We start from the raw sequence: 17443 nt of genomic DNA on the forward strand, positions 1-17443 counted from the left end.
CTTTGAGAATGGTGCAGTTGGGAAAAGGAGTGAGTCAAACAGGCAGGAACAAACCAGAGAATGAGGTGGGACTGATAAATTAAACTGCATTTATTGAAGTGCAAGAGGCTAGACAGGTAAGAGAGATGAACCCAGGGCATGGGTGGGAACATGGGGACTGGGATATCATAGCAATTACAGAAACATAGCTCAGGGATAGAAACCACCTGGCTGCTTAATGTTCTAGCATATAGATGCTACAGGAAGGGGACAAGAGAGGAGGTGGAGTGGCATTTTTGATTAGGGATAACATTACGGTTATACTTAGGATATACCTGGGAGTATGTCCAGGAAAGTTATTTGGGTGGAACTGAGAAATAAAGAGATGATCATCTTGTACTATCAATTCCCATATAGCAAGAAATTGAGAAGCAAATTTGTGAGGAAATCTGTTATCTGTAAGAATAATAGGGTGGTAATGGTAGGGGATTTTAACTTTCCAAACATAGTCTGGGACTGCCATAGTGTTAAGGGTTTAGATGGAGAGGAATTTAAGTGTGTACAAGAACAGTTTCTGATTCAGTATGTGGCTGTACCTGATAGAGTAGGTGCAAAACTTGACCTACTCTTGGGAAATAAGGCAGGGCAGGTGACTGAAGTATCAGTGGGGGAGCACTCTGGGGCCAGTGACCATAAATCTACTAGTTTCAAAATAGTGATGGCAAAAGATAGGCTGGATCTAAAAGTTGAAGTTCTAAATTGGAGAAAGACCAATTTTGATGGTATGAGGCAAGAGCTTGCAAAACTTGTTTGAGGGCAGACCTTTGCAGGTAAAGCGACGGTTGGGAATTCTTCAAAAATGCGATAGTGAGAGTCCGGAGACAATATATTCCTGTTAGGGTGATGGGCAAGGCTAGTACATGTAGGGAATACTGGTTGATTAGAGAAATTGGGGTTTTGGTGAAGATATGGAAGCATATGTCATGTATAGTCAGCAGGAATTAAGTGAATCCCTAGAAGAATATGAAGACAGTAGAAATTTACTTAAGATGGAAATCAGGATGGCAAAAAGGGGGCATGAGACAGCTTCGGCAAATAGGGTTAAGGAGAATCCAAAAGGATTCAACAAATATATTGAGGACAAAAGAGTAACAAGGGAGAGAATGGGGCCCCTTTAAGATCCTCAAGGCTGCCTACATTTGGAAACAGAGGAGATGCTAAATGAGTACTTGGGTTCAGTGTTTACTGTGGAGAAGGATATGGAAGCTAGAGAACTTGGAGAAATAAAAAGCAATGTTTTGAAAAATGTCCATATTACAGAGGAGGTGCTGCTGGATGTCTTAAAAAGCATAAAGGTGGATAACTCCCCAGGACCTGATCAGGTGTACTCTGGAACTCCATGGGAAGCGAGGGAGGTGATTGTTGGGCTCCTTGCTGAGATATGTATATCATTGATAGCTACAGGTGAAGTGCCAGAAGACTGTAAGTTGGCTAACATGGTGCCACTATTTAAGAAAGGTGGGAACTACAGACCAGTGAGCCTGACATGACTGGTGGGCAAGTTGTTGGAGGGGATCCTGAGGGACAGGAATTACATGTATTTAGAAAGGCAAGGACTGATTAGGGATAGTCAACCTGGTTTTGTACATGGGAGTTTATGCCTCATAAACTTGAGTTTTTTTGAAGAAGCAACAAAGAGGATTGATGAAGTCAGAATAATGGATGTGGTCTATATTGACTTCAGTAAGGTGTTTGAGGGTCCACATGGTAGACTGGTTAGCAAGGTTAGATCACATGGAATATAGGAAAAAATAGCTGTTTGGATGCAGAACCGACTTGAAAGGTAGGAGACAGAGGATGGTAATGGAGGGTTGCTTTTCAGACTGGAAGCCTGTGACCAGCAGTGTCCCACACGGATTGGTGCTAGGTCCACAGTGTTTTGTCATTTATATAAAGGGTATGAATGTGAGCATAGCAGGTATGGTTAACAGATAATACCAAAATTGGTGATGTAGTGGATAGTGGAGAATGTTACCTCACAATGCAACAGGATCTTGATCAGATAGACCAGTGGGCCAAGGAGTTACTGATGTAGTTTAATTTAGATAAATGTGAGGTGCTGCATTTTCGAAAAGCAAATCCGGGCAGGAATATTACACCCTAATGGTAAGGTCCTGGGAGTGTTGCTGAGACCTTAAGAGTGCAAGTTCATTGTTCTTAGAAAGTAGAGTCGCAGGCAGATAGGATAATCAAGAGGGCATTTGGTTTGTTTCCTTATGTCATATAGAATGTAGGAGTTGGAGGGAAATGTTGCTGCTATGCAGGACATTGGTTAGGCCACTTTTGGAATACTGTGTTTACTTCTGGTCTCCCTGCTATTAGGAAGGATATTGCAAAACGTGAAAGGGTTTGGAAAAGACTTAGAAGGATGTTGCCAGGGTGTTTGAGCTACTGGGGGCAGCTAAATGGCTTGGGGTTATTTTCACCAGAGTATCGGAGGCTGAGGGGTGACCTCTGTAGGAGGTTATAAAATCATGAGGGACATAGATGGGTCTTTTTCCCAATGTAGCTTAAGGTGTGAGAGGGGAATGATTTAAAAGCGACGTGACTGGCAACTTTTTCATGCAGAGGATAGTGCATGTATGGAATGAGCTGCCGGGGAAGTGGTGGAGGCTGTTACAATTACAACATTTAAAAGGCATCTGGATGGGTATAGGAAGGGTTTAGAGTGATATGGGCCAAATGCTGGCAAATGGGACAAAATTAATTAAGGATAGTTTGTCAGCATGGAAGGGTCTGTTTTCGTGCTGTACAGCTCTATGATTGTACTGTTCAGTTTAATCTCGTTTAGGACTACTGATTTATTATTATAAAAGACATCTGTTCAGTTTATGATTCTGTACATCTTACATCCCTGCTGGCTCTTTTTTATTTAATAAAAAGCTTCAAGCAGAATATAATAGTTAGAAAAGTTGAATGACCGAGTTTTAAGTTATTGCTCAACTGATTTTTGATCTACCTTGGAGATTCCCACTAGCCATGAATTAGCATTGTAGCTGTTTTTTTCTCCACTGAATGTTAATCCTGATGGCACAGCTGGCTGTTGCAATTGGAGGGTGCACAGTATGTTGCAGGATTGCTTAATTTAATCTGACTGGCATGAAAAATTTATACAGATTTCTTTTGTACTGGATTACAATCACTTCCCAGTGTATTGGTGCTGAGATTGGGTGGTTTCATCCTATGAAGTGTATGTCTTTAAAGCATTTGGAAGTAGAAGTGATAAATCACCAAACTGATGGACTACTGAGATAACTTTAAAAATTGAGAATGCCAATCACTCTGCGTTGCCAACAAAAATTTTTCCAAACAACAAATTAGTTTGGAAGTATGCCAATGAACTGATTGCCAAATTTTTGTCAGATTACAAGGTACTACTTTATTGGTTCATCCTCCATATACAAATAGGATATTGCTCCCCTTGAATTGAGGCAGGGTAGCTGGATTCATGTTCTGTCCAGGCAGGCGATCTTCTGTTGTGAATAATAAGGCTGTTTGTCAGCCTGATAGGATATTTCTGTCTCACATACAAGAAAATCTTTTGGATCTCAAAATTTGGTTCTCAGTTTTGCAGTTTAGAGAGATCATTTTGCAAATTCTTGAATCATTTCTTACTAATGTGATGTTGAGCTGAGACTTGATCTCATTGAAGTGACTTCGACAATATGTTTGCAGTGCATGTATTACATAAGAATGACAATATATTTTTAAATTCAAAAATGTGTGGAGCTTAATGGATCCTGCCAAATCGTTAGTTTTTTTTTTAAAATTGCCTTTTTCTGTAATGCTTTGTAGTTGAATATCGGTTTGATATTGTTGCCCTTCAGGGAGATAGCAAGAGTAATTCAGCAGGTCCTTCTTCTGATACATTGGGATTGTTGATCCGTGGAGGCCAATCTTATTTACAGCCAACCTGAGATCCATAATTTTGAGAAGCTTATTAACAGATGATCTAGGATATCTTCTCTTCCAGCCAAGATGACTGCATTTGTTGCACTCTATTCCTATAATGCTGTAATTCAGGAAGAGATTTTGATTGAAAAATAATGCCGCTGTATTCTGGTACAACAGAAAAGACAAAAACCAAACATTACCACAAACAAGTTTGGCAATTCCAAATGCAAGATACCCCTGAAAGCATCATCAGCATTTTGTACAAAATATTTTAAAATGGAAGTGGGGCATCAATGTTCATTTTATTATACACCCAGTTTCTTTACATGTCCAATGCAAGTGAATGTCTTCTATTACTGTCCTGTTCAGTACCACTGTCGTAGGTTCGTGGGTTTGACATACTTTAGTAGTGATCATGGCATAAGTATATTGCAGCTATAATACTCTGATCACTGCTTCCCTTGTAGGATTGAAGCCCATCTGGATGCAAGTAAATTTTGTAACACTTGCCATTTATACAGATTTAGCTTTCAGTACAGTGAAGAACCTCTGCTTTCTTCAAAGTAAACATCATTGTTATGAAAATAGTGATCACATGATCATAATCAATCATATTAGTCAACTGTCTTTCAACCTGATGCCATATGGATAATTATGCAATCCAGTGTCTGGATTGAATTTGGTAATGAACAAAATCCGTGGCAGATCATTTTGATATTTTTGTTTTTGATGGAGGGAATTACTTGGAAATAAGTTCCGTTGCCACCTTTCAGAACAAAACTCTGATTTCTCTCAGGAGTTCTGAGATATCATGTTAGTGGCTGTCAATCTACTGGCAGAAAAGATTTCTGTACATGTTTCTCCTCCCCCTCCAGATTATTCTCAATACTTATTTGACTGAAGAAGACATAGTCCTTGGGTATCGACCAGCTTATAAGTATCCTGACTATTTGACCAATCAAATCTAACAAAGCAACCAGAAGTCTCAGAGCTGCTTGAAAGGGTTGTCTTAAAGGAACTAGGAGTACAACGGTTATGAGTTGTAAGTTGTTTCTCTGAGGGCTGATGGCAATAGCATATTTGTATGTGGAGTTAGAACTTCTTTTTGAAGAGGGAGATCACACTGAAGGCAACTAATCTAACATTCATTTATTCAAAATTTGGTATAGTTATATACTTCATTATATATCTTAATTTTTCTAAAAGGAAGTGGCAACTGTAATCCATTAATAAATCATCAGAATTAATAATCAGAAAATGCTGAAAATACTCAGGTCAGGCAGCATTTATGGATAGATAGAGAGTTAAAGTTTCAGGTCAATGATCTTTCTTCTGAATGAGTTACTTATAATTTGTTTTGATGATATCCTATTAAAACCATTCGCTAAGTGAAAATGTGATTGGTTAGCTTTATTCTTAATTCATCTGAATGTTTGATGTGATCTGAGATAAGTGACGTTAAGTATCTATACTTATTTTTTTTTAGCGACACTCAAATGCATCACAATCATTATGTGAAATCATCCGCCTCAGCAAAGACCAGATGATTCAAATGCAGAGCTCTCCAGAGCCAGATCCACTTTTATCAACGTTAGAGAAGTATGTACTTTAATACAAATTGTTTAAAAGTCAATTATTAAAGAAGCTTTCTTAATTGATTATTAGTGTTCTTAATGATGAAAACAAATGTGAAAAAAAATTGATTTCACGCTGTACATATCATTTCAAAAGGAACATTTCGAACATAAGAGCAGTACCTTTATTATAGGATCCTTCATGTATGCTTCGGAGTAAGCATCATTGCTGTTACTAAAAGAAAACTTTGCCGCAACATACCTTCAGAAAATAAAGTGTGCATAGTGTCCTGTCCATGCCATGCATGTTTATCTTCTCACTACTCTATTTTGGCTTTTTAATCTATTTTCCCCCCTTAAGATTTCAGTGTTTGTATGGCATTAGGCTGGTATGGGGTTACTTTTGATCTGAGTACTTCTATATATTTCAGTGGAAATGACACTTCAAACAGGCCTGAGGCTAAAATAACTAGTGGCTATTTTGTTTCTGGACTAGGTGCTACTTGCCTTCAAATTTGTGCTAAGTATAAAATATATGGAACTCTTGAGTATGCATTCCTGGAGGGAAGCAGGAGTTGTGAAGTGTTTTAGTTTTTTTTCAGAAGGGAAATCTATTTTTGCTTAGGAATATATTAGATACATAGTGCAGAAACAGACTATTTTGCCCAACCAGTATCTGCTTTAGCCTACTCCCATTCCCTATTCTGTTTACCATTGTAACCCTCTCTTCCATTCTCCCTTGTAGGCTTGTTTAGTTACCCCTTAAATGCATCTATAAAATTTACTCAGAGAATTCTCACCATTTTTGTTTTGGTAAAGTTTTTTTCCTGAATTTCCTGTTGAATTTATTGCTAGCTTATATGGTTATCTTCTTCTGTCTGTATCCACTCCAGCAAAATCGTATCAGAATACTAAAGACCTGCATCTATAAGATCATCCCGAAGGAATATAGTTTAAAGGGAATGGAGAAGGAGGAAGTATTATGAATAGAAAGAAGTCTATTCCATACAACTTGTGCCTTTGTTTTGTTTTCTAACTGCCAAAGTCCTTTGACTTGACAATCAAGGCCTTTTGTACTGTTACATGACAATTGCCTCTGCTTTGATCTGTAAAACTTCAGTTTCTGGCACTTTAGTCCCCATTTCATCCCATTTTCAAATGCCCTTTTTTTTTTTTTTGCAACTCCATTCTTGAATTTTTCTACAAAGGTTTCAGCGTTATACCACTAAAATAATTCTAAACAAATGTGCAAATTATCATTCCCTGTGACTGTGACCTTGATATATAGAATCCATCTTCATGTTCCTCAGCTTCTTTGCAATTGCTGATATGCTCACCCATCAACCCCTCTCCTTGTCATCCAGCTGCGGGGACTGCCTTGGCCTGTGTATGGGCATGCGATGGGGTTTGGTTTTATCGTTAGACTGTTAATTCAGAAACACAGCTAATATTCTGGGGATTCAAGTTGAAATCTGGCCATGTCAGATCGTGGAATTTAAATTCAATGAAAGTTATCCAGTGTTAAGAATTTATGGGTGACCATGAAACTGTAGTTTGTTGGAAAATGCATCTGACTTAGTAGAGTCAGAGATGTACAGCATGGAAACAGACCCTTCGGTCCAACTCATCCATACTGACCAGGTATCCTGACCTAATCTAATCCCATTTGCCAGCACTTAGCCCATATCCCTGTAAACGTTCCTATTCATATACCCATCCTGATGCCTTTTAAATGCTGTAATTGTACCAGCCTCCACCATTTCCTCTGGCAGCTCATTTCAAACACACACCACCTCTGTGTGAAAATGTTGCCTCTTAGGTTCCTTTTAAATTTTTCCCCTCTCACCCTAAACCTCTAGTTCTGGACTTACCCATCTCAGGGAACAGACGCTGTCTATTGACCCTCTCCATGCCCCTCATGATTTTATAAATGTCTATAAGGTCACCCGTCAGCCTCTGATGCTCTAGGGAAAACAGCCCCAGCCTATTCAACCTTTCCTTGTATTTCAAATCCCTCAACTCTGGCAACATCCTTTTAAGTCGTTTCTGAACCCTTTCAAGTTTCACAGCATCCTTCGGGGAAGGAAATCTGCCTTCCTTACCTGGTCTTGCCTATATGTGACTCCAGACCCACAGCAATGTGGTTGACTCTTAACTGCCATTTGAATCGGGAAAGCAAGCCCCTCGGTTGTACCAATTGCTACGAAGTCTCAACCAAAAAAATGAAACCACACAGACCATCTGACATTGACCTACGCACCAGAAGATACAATGGCAGAAGCAGCCTCGTCAACCCTGCAACCTTGAATCAAATATAGACAAAAGAACTGACCTCCAGGGGTGAAGTGAGAGTGACAGCCCTTGACCTCAAGGCTGCTTTCAACAGTGTGTGGCATGAAGGAGCTCAAGCAAACCTGGAATCAATAGGAGTCAGGGAGCAAAATTGCACAAGGAAGATGGTTTTAGTTGTTGGAGGTCAGTCATCTCAGTCCGAGGGCATCTCTGCAGGCGTTCCTCAGGATAGTGTCCTGGGCTCAATCAACTTCAGCTGCTTCATCAGTGATCTTCCCTCCATAATGGGGATGTCCACTGATGGTTCTAGAATGTTCAGCACCATTCGCGATTCCTCTGATACTGAAGGTATATGTTCAATTCCAACAAGATCTGGACAGTATCCAAGCTTGGGTTGACAAGTGCCAAGTAATATTTCTGCCATACAAATCCTAGGCAATGACCATCTCCAACAAAAGCCAATCTACCCACTCCCTCTGATTTCCATCACTGAATCCTCCACTATCCACATATTGGGGATTGCCATTGACCAGAAACTCAACTGGACATAAACACGACTACAAGAGCAGGTCAAGAGGTGAGAGATAATGAGGCAAATAGCTCACCTCCTGAATTCCCAAAGCCTGTCCTCCATTGATGAGGCACAGTCTGGATTGTGATGGATTACTCCCCACTTGTTTGGATGGCTGCAGCTCCAAAAACTCCAGAAGCTCTACACCATCCAGGACAAAGCAGCCCACTTGATTGGCACTGCATCCATACTCTCCACCACTGGTACTCACGAGCAACATTGTATACTATCGACAAGATGCACTGCAGAAATTCTCCAAAGATCCTGAAATAGCACCTTTCAATCCCATGACCACTTCCATTTAAAAGGACAGCAGATACTTGGGGACGCTACAGTTTGCAAGTTCCCCTCAAAGCTACACACAATCCTGACTTGGAAATATATTGCCATTCCTTCACTCTTGCTGAGACAAAATCCCAAAAGTGTCTCCCGAAGGGCATTGTGGATCAGCTGACAGCATGTGGAGCACAATGCTTCAACAAGGCAGCTCATCACCAGCTTCTTAAAGGCAACTAGGGATGGGCAGTAAATGCTGGCCAGCCAGCGACACCCACATTCCAGAGTGAACAAAAAAATCAAATGTAGCATCTTCTTGCCCTTGTAACATAACATTGAGTTTCTCAAAGGACTATTCCTTACCCTCTCTCCACTGCACAAATATTGGCCCTCAGTGACATTGTCTGAAGAAGGCAATGTGTTTTTGAATGACATCTGCTCTCACTTTTCAACACCTTTCCTGATTTCTTCACTACCTCTATTTCTGGACTGCTTGCTGCCATTCTGTCTCAGACAAAATTGGAATGGTGCTGAACATTGTGCAATCATCAGTGGACGTCCCCACTTCTCACCGTATGGTGGAGGAAAGGTCATTGAAGCAACTGAAGATGGTTGGACCAAGAACACTACCCTGAGCAACACCTGCAGAGAACTTCTGGTGCCAGGATGACTGACCTTAACAACCACAACCATCATAGTTTCTACCTGGTATGATTCCAAGCAGTGAAGGGCTGTTTCTTTCCTCCCTTTTGACTCTAGTTTTGTTAGGGCTCCTTGATGTCACACCCAAGGAAGCATTCAGCCTTGATGTCAAGTGCAGTTGTTCTCTCCTCACCTCTGAAATTCAGCTGTTTTGTCCATGTTTGAACTAAAGCTGTATTGAGCTCAGTAGTTGTGTGGCCCTGGTAGAATCCAGACAGAGCATAATGAGTAGGTTATTGCTAAGCAAGTGCTGCTTGAGAGCACTGTTGATGACATCTTTCATCGCTTTCCTGATTATCAAGAGTAGACTAATTGGACCAAGTCAGTCCAGTTTTTTGAATGCAAGACACACTTGACCAATCTTCCACATTGTCAGATGGATGCCAATGTTGTAGCTGTATTCTTTCACTTTGTTAGAATGAGGACTGGAATGTTATCTCTGGATCTAATGTGATCTGGAAAGAAGGATGATGAATGTATTTTAAAAATTTATTTCTGAGATGTGTTTTTGGCTAGGCCACCATTTATTGCCCATCTCTAATTACCTTGTTGAAGGTAATGGTGAGCTATTTTCTTGAAACGCAGCAACTCTTGGCAGATGTGGGAGTTTAAGGAGAGTTTACGGGTTACTGCGGATTATATCTGCAATAAATGCTGTTGGTTGCAAATTCTATCAGATCGAATGGATCGGTTAGAGAGACAGAGGCAATGAAGAATTTGCAACAGCAATGGTATGCGATGGGTGGCAGTTATAGGAAGAGGGGAAAGTCTCAGGTACAGTCATAGATGGGTTAATCCAGGAAAGGTAAGAGAGATAGGCAGGTAGTGCAGGAGTCTTCTGTGGCTATCCCCATTTCAAATGAGTATGCTGTTTTGGAAAATGTAGAGGGTGATGGATTCTAGGGGAATGTAGCGCGAACAACCAAATTTCTAGTGTTGACACTGGCTCTAATGCAACAAAGGGTACATCAGGTTCCAAGAGATCAGTTGTGTTAGGGGACTTCCTACTCCGAGGTATGGACAGACATTTCTGTAGTCAGCAGCGAAAAATCAGAATGGTGTGTTGCTTCCCTGGTGCCAGGATCAAGGATGTCTGAGAGGGTGCAGAATGTTCTCAAGGGGGAGAGGGGCCAGCAAGAGGACACTGTCCACATTGGAGCCAGCGACATAGGAATTGAAAAGGTTTAGATTCTGAAGGGAAATTACAGAGTTAGGCAGGAATTTAAAAAGGAGGTCCTCGAGTAGTAATATCTGTATTACTCCCAGTGCTGCAAGCTAGTGAGGGTAGGAATAGGAGGATAGAGCAGATGAATGCATGGCTGAGGAGCTGGTGTATGGGAGAAGGATTCACTTTTTTGGATCATTGGAATCTGTTTTGGGGTAGAAGTGACCTGTACAAGAAGGACAGATTGCACCTAAATTGGAAGGGGATTAATCTACTGGCAGGGAGATATGCTAGAGTGGCTCAGGAGGATTTAAACTAGTACGGTGGGAGAGTGGGACCCAGGGAGATATGAGGAAAGATTTCAATCTGAGACTGGTACAGTTGAGAACAGAGGTGACTCAAACAGTCAGGGCAGGCAGGGACAAGGTAGGATAATAAATTAACTGCATTTATTTCAATGCAAGGGACCTAACAGGGAAGGCAGATGAATTCAGGGCATGATTAGCAACATGGACTGGGTTATCATAGCAGTTACAGAAACATGGCTCAGGGATGGGCAGGACTGGCAGCTTAATGTTCTAGGATACAAATGCTACAGGAAGGTCAGAAAGGGAGGCAGGAGTGGAGGGAGAGTGGCGTTTTTGATAAGGGATAGCATTACAGCTGTGCTGAGGGAGGATATTCCCGGAAATACATCCAGGGAAGTTATTTGGGTGGAACTGAGAAATAAGAAAGGGATGATCACCTTATTGGGATTGTATTATAGACCCCCTAATAGTCAGAGGAAAATTGAGAAGCAAACTTGTAAGGAGATCTCAGCTATCTGTAAGAATAATAGGGTGGTTATGGTAGGGGATTTTAACTCTGCAAACATAGACTGGGACTCCGTAGTGTAAGGGTTTAGATGGAGAGGAATTTAAGCGTGTTCAAGAAAATTTTCTTTCAGTATGTGGATGTACCTACTAGAGAAGGTGCAAGACGTGACCTACTCTCTGGAAATAAGGCAGGGCAGGTGTCTGAGGTGTCAATGGAGGAGCACTCTGGAGCCAGCAACCATAATTCTATTAGATTTAAAATAGTGATAGAAAAGGATATACGAGATCTAAAAGTTGAAGTTCTAAATTGGAGAAAGGCCAATTTTGACTATTAGGCAAGAACCTTCAAAAGCTGATTGGGCTCAGATGTTAGCAGGTGAAAGGGCAGATGGAAAATGGGATGCCTTCAGAAATGAGATAACGAGAATCCAGAGAACATATATTCCTGTTAGGGCGAAAGGGAAGGCTGGTAGGTATAGAGAAGCTGGATGACGAAAGTAATTGAGGGTTTGTTTAAGAAAAAGAAGGAAGCATATGTCGGGTATAGGCAGGATAGATCGAGTAAATCCTTAGAGTATAAAGGCAGTGGGAGTATATTTAAGAGGGCAAAAAGGGGAAATGAGATTGCTTTGGCAAATAGAATTAAGGAGAATCTAAAGGATTTTTACAAATATATTAAGGACAAAAGGGTAACTAGGGAGAGAATAGGGCCCTTCAAAGATCAGCAAGGCGGCCTTTTACATCAGTATTTACTGTGGAAAAGGACATGGAAGATATAGAACGTAGGGAAATAGATGGTGACATTTTGAAAAATGTCCATATTACAGAGGAGGGAGTGCTGGATGTCATGAAACACATAAAGGTGGATAAATTCCCAGGACCTGATCAGGTGTACCTAGAACTCTGTGGGAAGCTAGGGAAATGATTGCTGGGCCTCTTGCTGAGATATTTGTATTATCGATTGTCACAGGTGAGGTTCCGGAGGACTGGAAGTTCGCTAACATGGTGCCACTGTTTAAGAAGGGTGGTAAGGACAAGCCAGGGAACTATAGACCAGTGAACCTGATGTCAGTGGTGGGCAAGTTGTTGGAGGGAATCCTGAGGGACAGGATGTACATGTATTTGGAAAGGCAAGGACTGATTAGGGATAGTCAACATGGCTCTGTGCATGGGCAATCATGTCTCACAAACTTGATTGAGTTTTTCAAAGAAGTAACAAAGAGGGTTGATGAGGGCAGAGCGGTAGATGTGATCTATATGGACTTCAGTAAGGCGTTGCAACAAAGTTCCCCATGGGAGACTGGTGAGCAAGGTTAGATCTCACAGAATACAGGGAGAACTAGCCATTTGGATACAGAACTGGCTGAAAGGTAGAAGACAGAGGGTGGTGGTGGAGGTGGAGGGTTGTTTTTCGGCCCGGACGCCTGTGACCAGTGGAGTGCCACAAGGATCGGTGCTGGGTCGTCATTTTTTTTAGATTACTGACAGTATGGAAACAGGCCCTTCGGCCCAACAAGTCCACACCGCCCCGCCGAAGCGCAACCCACCCATACCCCTACCCCTACCCCTACATTTACCCCTTACCTAACACTACGGGCAATTTAGCATGGCCAATTCACCTGACCTGCACCTCTTTTGGATTGTGGGAGGAAACCGGAGCACCCGAAGGAAACCCACGCAGACACGGGGAGAACGTGCAAACTCCACACAGTCAGTCGCCTGAGGCGGGAATTGAATCCGGGTCTCTGGCGCTGTGAGGCAGCAGTGCTAACCACTGTGCCACCGTGCCACCCACCATTTATATAAATGATTTGGATGCGAGCATAAGAGGTACAGTTAGTAAGTTTGCAGATGGCACTAAAATTGGAGGTGTCATGGACAGCGAAGAAGGTTACCTCAGATTGCAACAGGATCTTGATCAGATAGGCCAATGGGCTGAGAAGTGGCAGATGGAGATTAATTCCGATACATGTGTAGTGCTGCATTTTGGGAAAACAAATCTTAGCAGGACTTATACACTTAATGGTAAGGTCCTAGGGAGTGTTGCTGAACAAAAAGACCTTGGAGTGCAGCTTCATAGCTCCTTGAAAGTGGAGTCGCAGGTAGATAGGATAGTGAAGAAGGCATTTGGTATGCTTTTTTTTATTGGTCAGAGTATTGAGTACAGGAGGTGGGAGGTCATGTTGCTGTACATGACATTGGTTAGGTCAGTGTTGGCATATTGCGTGCAATTCTGGTCTCCTTCCTATTGGAAAGATGTTGTGAAACTTGAAAGGGTTCAGAAAAGATTTATAAGAATGTTGCCAGGGTTGGAGGATTTGAGCTATAGGGAGAGGCTTAACAGGCTGGGACTGTTTTCCCTGGAGCGTCAGAGGCTAAGGGGTGACCTTATAGAGGTTTACAAAATTATGAGGGGCATGGATAGGGTAAGTAGGCAAAGTCTTTTCCCTGGGGTTCGGGCGTCCATAGCTAGGGTGCATGGTTTTAAGGTGAGAGGGGAAAGATATAAAAGAGACCTTAGGGGCAACTATTTCATGCAGAGGGTGGTAGGTGTATGGAATGGGCTGCCAGAGGAGGTGGTGGAGGCTGGTACAATTGCAACATATAAAAGGATGGGTATATGAATAGGAAGGGTTTGGAGGAATATGGGCCTAGTGCTGTCAGGTGGGACTAGATTGAGTTGGTATAGCTGGTCGGCATGGACGGGTTGGACCGAACGGTCTGTTTCTATGCTGTACATCCCTATGATTGTGTGTCAGGGTGCCCACAGTGCGAGGAGTTCCAGGATTTTGACCCAACTCGAAGTTAGAATAATATGTGGCTTTCGTGCCCATGCATCTGCAGCCTTTATTGTTCTAAGTGGTACGGGTCACAGGTTTGAAGATGTTATTGGAGGAACCTTGCTACATTACTGCAATCAATCTTGTAGATGGTACATTCTACTGCCACTGTGCCTCAATGATGAGGGAAGTGAATGTAGTGGATGGAATACTAATCACATGGGTTGCTTTGTTCTGCACGGCAACAAACCTCTTGAGTGTGATGAATCCAGGTCAAAGAAGAATATTCCGTTACACTCCTGATGTGTCTTGTCAGTGGTGAACAGATGTTGAGAGTGGTAGGCAGTGAATGACTTGCTGTAAAATTCCTAGTGTCTGAGGTATTGTTGTAGCCACAGTATTTGGCCAGACCAGTTCAGTTTCTGATAAGTGATAAATTCTCCGGATGTCATGATGAGGTTGTTCAGATTGTTGGTGAGGCCACTTTTGGAGTAGTGTCTACAGTTCCGGTTGCCCTACTATAGGAAGAGATGTTATTAAATTGGAGAGGGTTCAGAAAAGACATAACAGGATGTTGACAGGACTGGAAGGTTTGAGTTATAAGGAGAGGCTGGATAGACTGGGATTGTTTTTTCACTGGAGTGTAGGAGATTGAGAGGTGACTTTACAGAGGTTTATAAAATCATGAGGGGCATAGATAAGGTGATTAGGAAAGGTGTTTTCCCTCGGGTGGGTGAGTTTAAAACTAGGGGATATATTTTTAAGGTGAGAGGAGAAAGAATTATCAGGGCACTCTTTTTCACGCAGAGGCGGTTCCTGTGTGGAATGAACTATTCTCGGAAGTGGTAGATGCAGTACTGTAACAATATTTAAAAGATGTTTGGATAAGCATATGAATAGGAAAGGTTTGGAGGGATTTGGGTCAAATTCAGGCAAGTGGGACAAGTTTAGTTTGGGCATGGACAGGTTGGATGGGTCTGTTTTCAGTGCTGTATGACTCTGATTCTGTCCTGAATGGACCGCAGTTCTTCAAAGGACTGGAACCATTATAAGCTTTATACTTTTGTCCCTATCTTCACTCCTCCCCTTGGCCACTAACCAGTTGAACCTAACTGGTTGTAGCCTTCAGTGTTCTGTTTGACCCTAAATAAGTGAAATGTGGTGGGAAATAAGGGAGAAGAGGAAAATAGAATGATAAGAAACATTGGTTTGGAGGGTAATGTCAAAAAGAGAAGACTTCTACTACTCCCATATGTCAGTGTTTATATTTTCACTTGCAAATATATGGACTTTGTTTACAACACCAGCAGATGTTTTGAAATTAGATTCCCCTACAACCTGAATATTTTGACGATATTGTAAAAATGAACTTGTACACTGTTGTTAAATTTGTATTGATTAATGTAAATCACAGAAGCAAAAACCCTGAAAGATCCAATGCATCAATAAAGATGCAGGAATGTATATATGAATTGTATTGTACTCAAACTAATTGTTGTGCTAACTCATTGTTAGAGTATTGGTTTGACATAGATGATTTCATGAAATCTTCATGTCCTTGTATGTCTGGAAAGACAGATGTGAACAAATGGGCTTTTCTGACAATTCTGGTGTCTTAGTCATTCCTGATTCCAGCTTTGCAGCATCACAGCTTTTGCTGCCATTCCAATCCTTTCCCATAATAAGGCTATATTCCCACTCATTGTTTTGTTTCTACTGTTATAATTGATTAAAGCAAAAACCTGCTTAATCTTAAAATGTCCGTCCTTTCTTTCAGACAAGAAACCTTAGAACACTTACTTGCTAGTGTTCTGGATAGGGAAAAAACTGAATCATCAATTGTGAATTGCATTCAAATATTTTTGACCTTATTGGAGACTCGAAGACCAGCGTAAGTTGAAATTATTTCTGCAGTTAGTTTGGAGCTCTTGCATATTATTTCTTAAATTGTTTAATAATTGTACTTCAATTATGTTGTACAAGGGCTCAGTTCTCTGGATGAATGCAGTGTGATTCATGTGGGGTTAAATAACACGAAGCATGTATCTACAGTGGGTTAATGTATATAGTATAGGATTACCCACTAATGTGTGCGGATCAAGAGAAGATGCGAGGCCGTGGTGATTAAATCATTGAAGGCCAATAAACAGTGTGCCAAAGAATTGGAAGATCATTTAGAGTTTTCAGTATTGGGGATGATGGATTATTTATTAAAATAACAAAATACATATGCTTTACTTAGGCTGCACTTGGAGTGAGTTGTATTTGGTTTTGATCACCATATCAAATGAGGGATGTTGAGACTTTGGAAGAAGACAGTGAAAATAATAGCTGATTTGATGACCATTTGTTACAATAATAGGTAGGAAATCATGTTTTGAGGATATAAGTCTATAAATAAACTTAGGTTAAAAGAATGGGCAGATATTTGACATATGGAAAATAATGTGGGAAAAGTTGGCAAGAAGAATAGAAAAGCAGAATGGCTTTGAAATGAAGAGACGCTATGATTTTGCGGCACAGAGGGATCTGAGTATCAAGAATCATAATGTTAGCATTCAAATAAAGTAAGTAGTTAGGGTGGAAAATGGAATAGTCATAGAGTAATCTAGAATGAAAACAAGCCCTTCAGTCCAAATCGTATGCGCTGACCAGGCATCCCAATCTGACCTAGTCCCAATTGCTAACATTTGGTTCATATTCCTCTGAACCCTTCCTATTCGTATACCCATCCAGATGCCTTTTAAATTTTGTAATTGTACCTGTCTCCACCAATTCATCTGGCAGCTCATTCCGTACACGCACAATCGTCTGTGTGGAAAAAGTTATCCCTCAAGCCCTTCTTAAATCTTTCCCCGCTCTTAAATCTATTCCCTCTAGTTTTGGACTCCTTGACCCGAGGGAAAGTACTTTGGCTATTCACCCTATCTATGTCTCTCATGACTTTATAAACTTCTATAAGGTCACCCCCATCTGATAAAAGTCCTGTTGTACTATGCAATAATCTTCATTGTCCACCACAGCACCAATTTTGGTGTCATCTGCAACCTTACTAACCATATGTCCTGTGTTCTCATCGTAATAATTTATATAATTAACGAAAAGCGGTGGACTCAGCACTGAGCCTTATGGCACACCAATAGTCACAGACCTCCTGTCCAAAAAAAACAACTCTCAACCACCACAAGCTGTCTCCTATTGTCAAGCCAATTTTGCTAGTTACCCCTTGATCTGATGTGGTCTAACCTTTCCAGTCTACCATGCAGAATATTGTTGAAAGCTTTGTTGAAATCCATATGAATGTGGGCCCTATTTTGAAAAGAGCAGGGCAGTAT

General features: G+C 41.2%; 1 protein-coding gene across 10 annotated transcripts in view; it reads left to right on the forward strand.

Moving 5' to 3' along the window:
* The window catches only part of ppp6r3 (protein phosphatase 6, regulatory subunit 3), a 135103-nt gene that overhangs the window by 39367 nt on the left and 78293 nt on the right, over positions 1-17443 (forward strand). For all 10 annotated transcript variants that reach the window (XM_087996582.1, XM_087996584.1, XM_087996585.1 and 7 more), the window contains 2 exons: positions 5420-5532; positions 15886-15999. In XM_087996582.1, coding sequence (XP_087852708.1) covers positions 5420-5532; positions 15886-15999 — 227 coding nt within the window. The remainder of the gene's footprint in view (positions 1-5419; positions 5533-15885; positions 16000-17443) is intronic.

This window comes from Chiloscyllium plagiosum, unplaced genomic scaffold (assembly GCF_037043375.1).
Source record: "Chiloscyllium plagiosum isolate Xiang-an unplaced genomic scaffold, Cpla_swu_hap1 HiC_scaffold_18, whole genome shotgun sequence".
In the NCBI taxonomy this organism is placed as follows: domain Eukaryota; kingdom Metazoa; phylum Chordata; class Chondrichthyes; order Orectolobiformes; family Hemiscylliidae; genus Chiloscyllium; species Chiloscyllium plagiosum.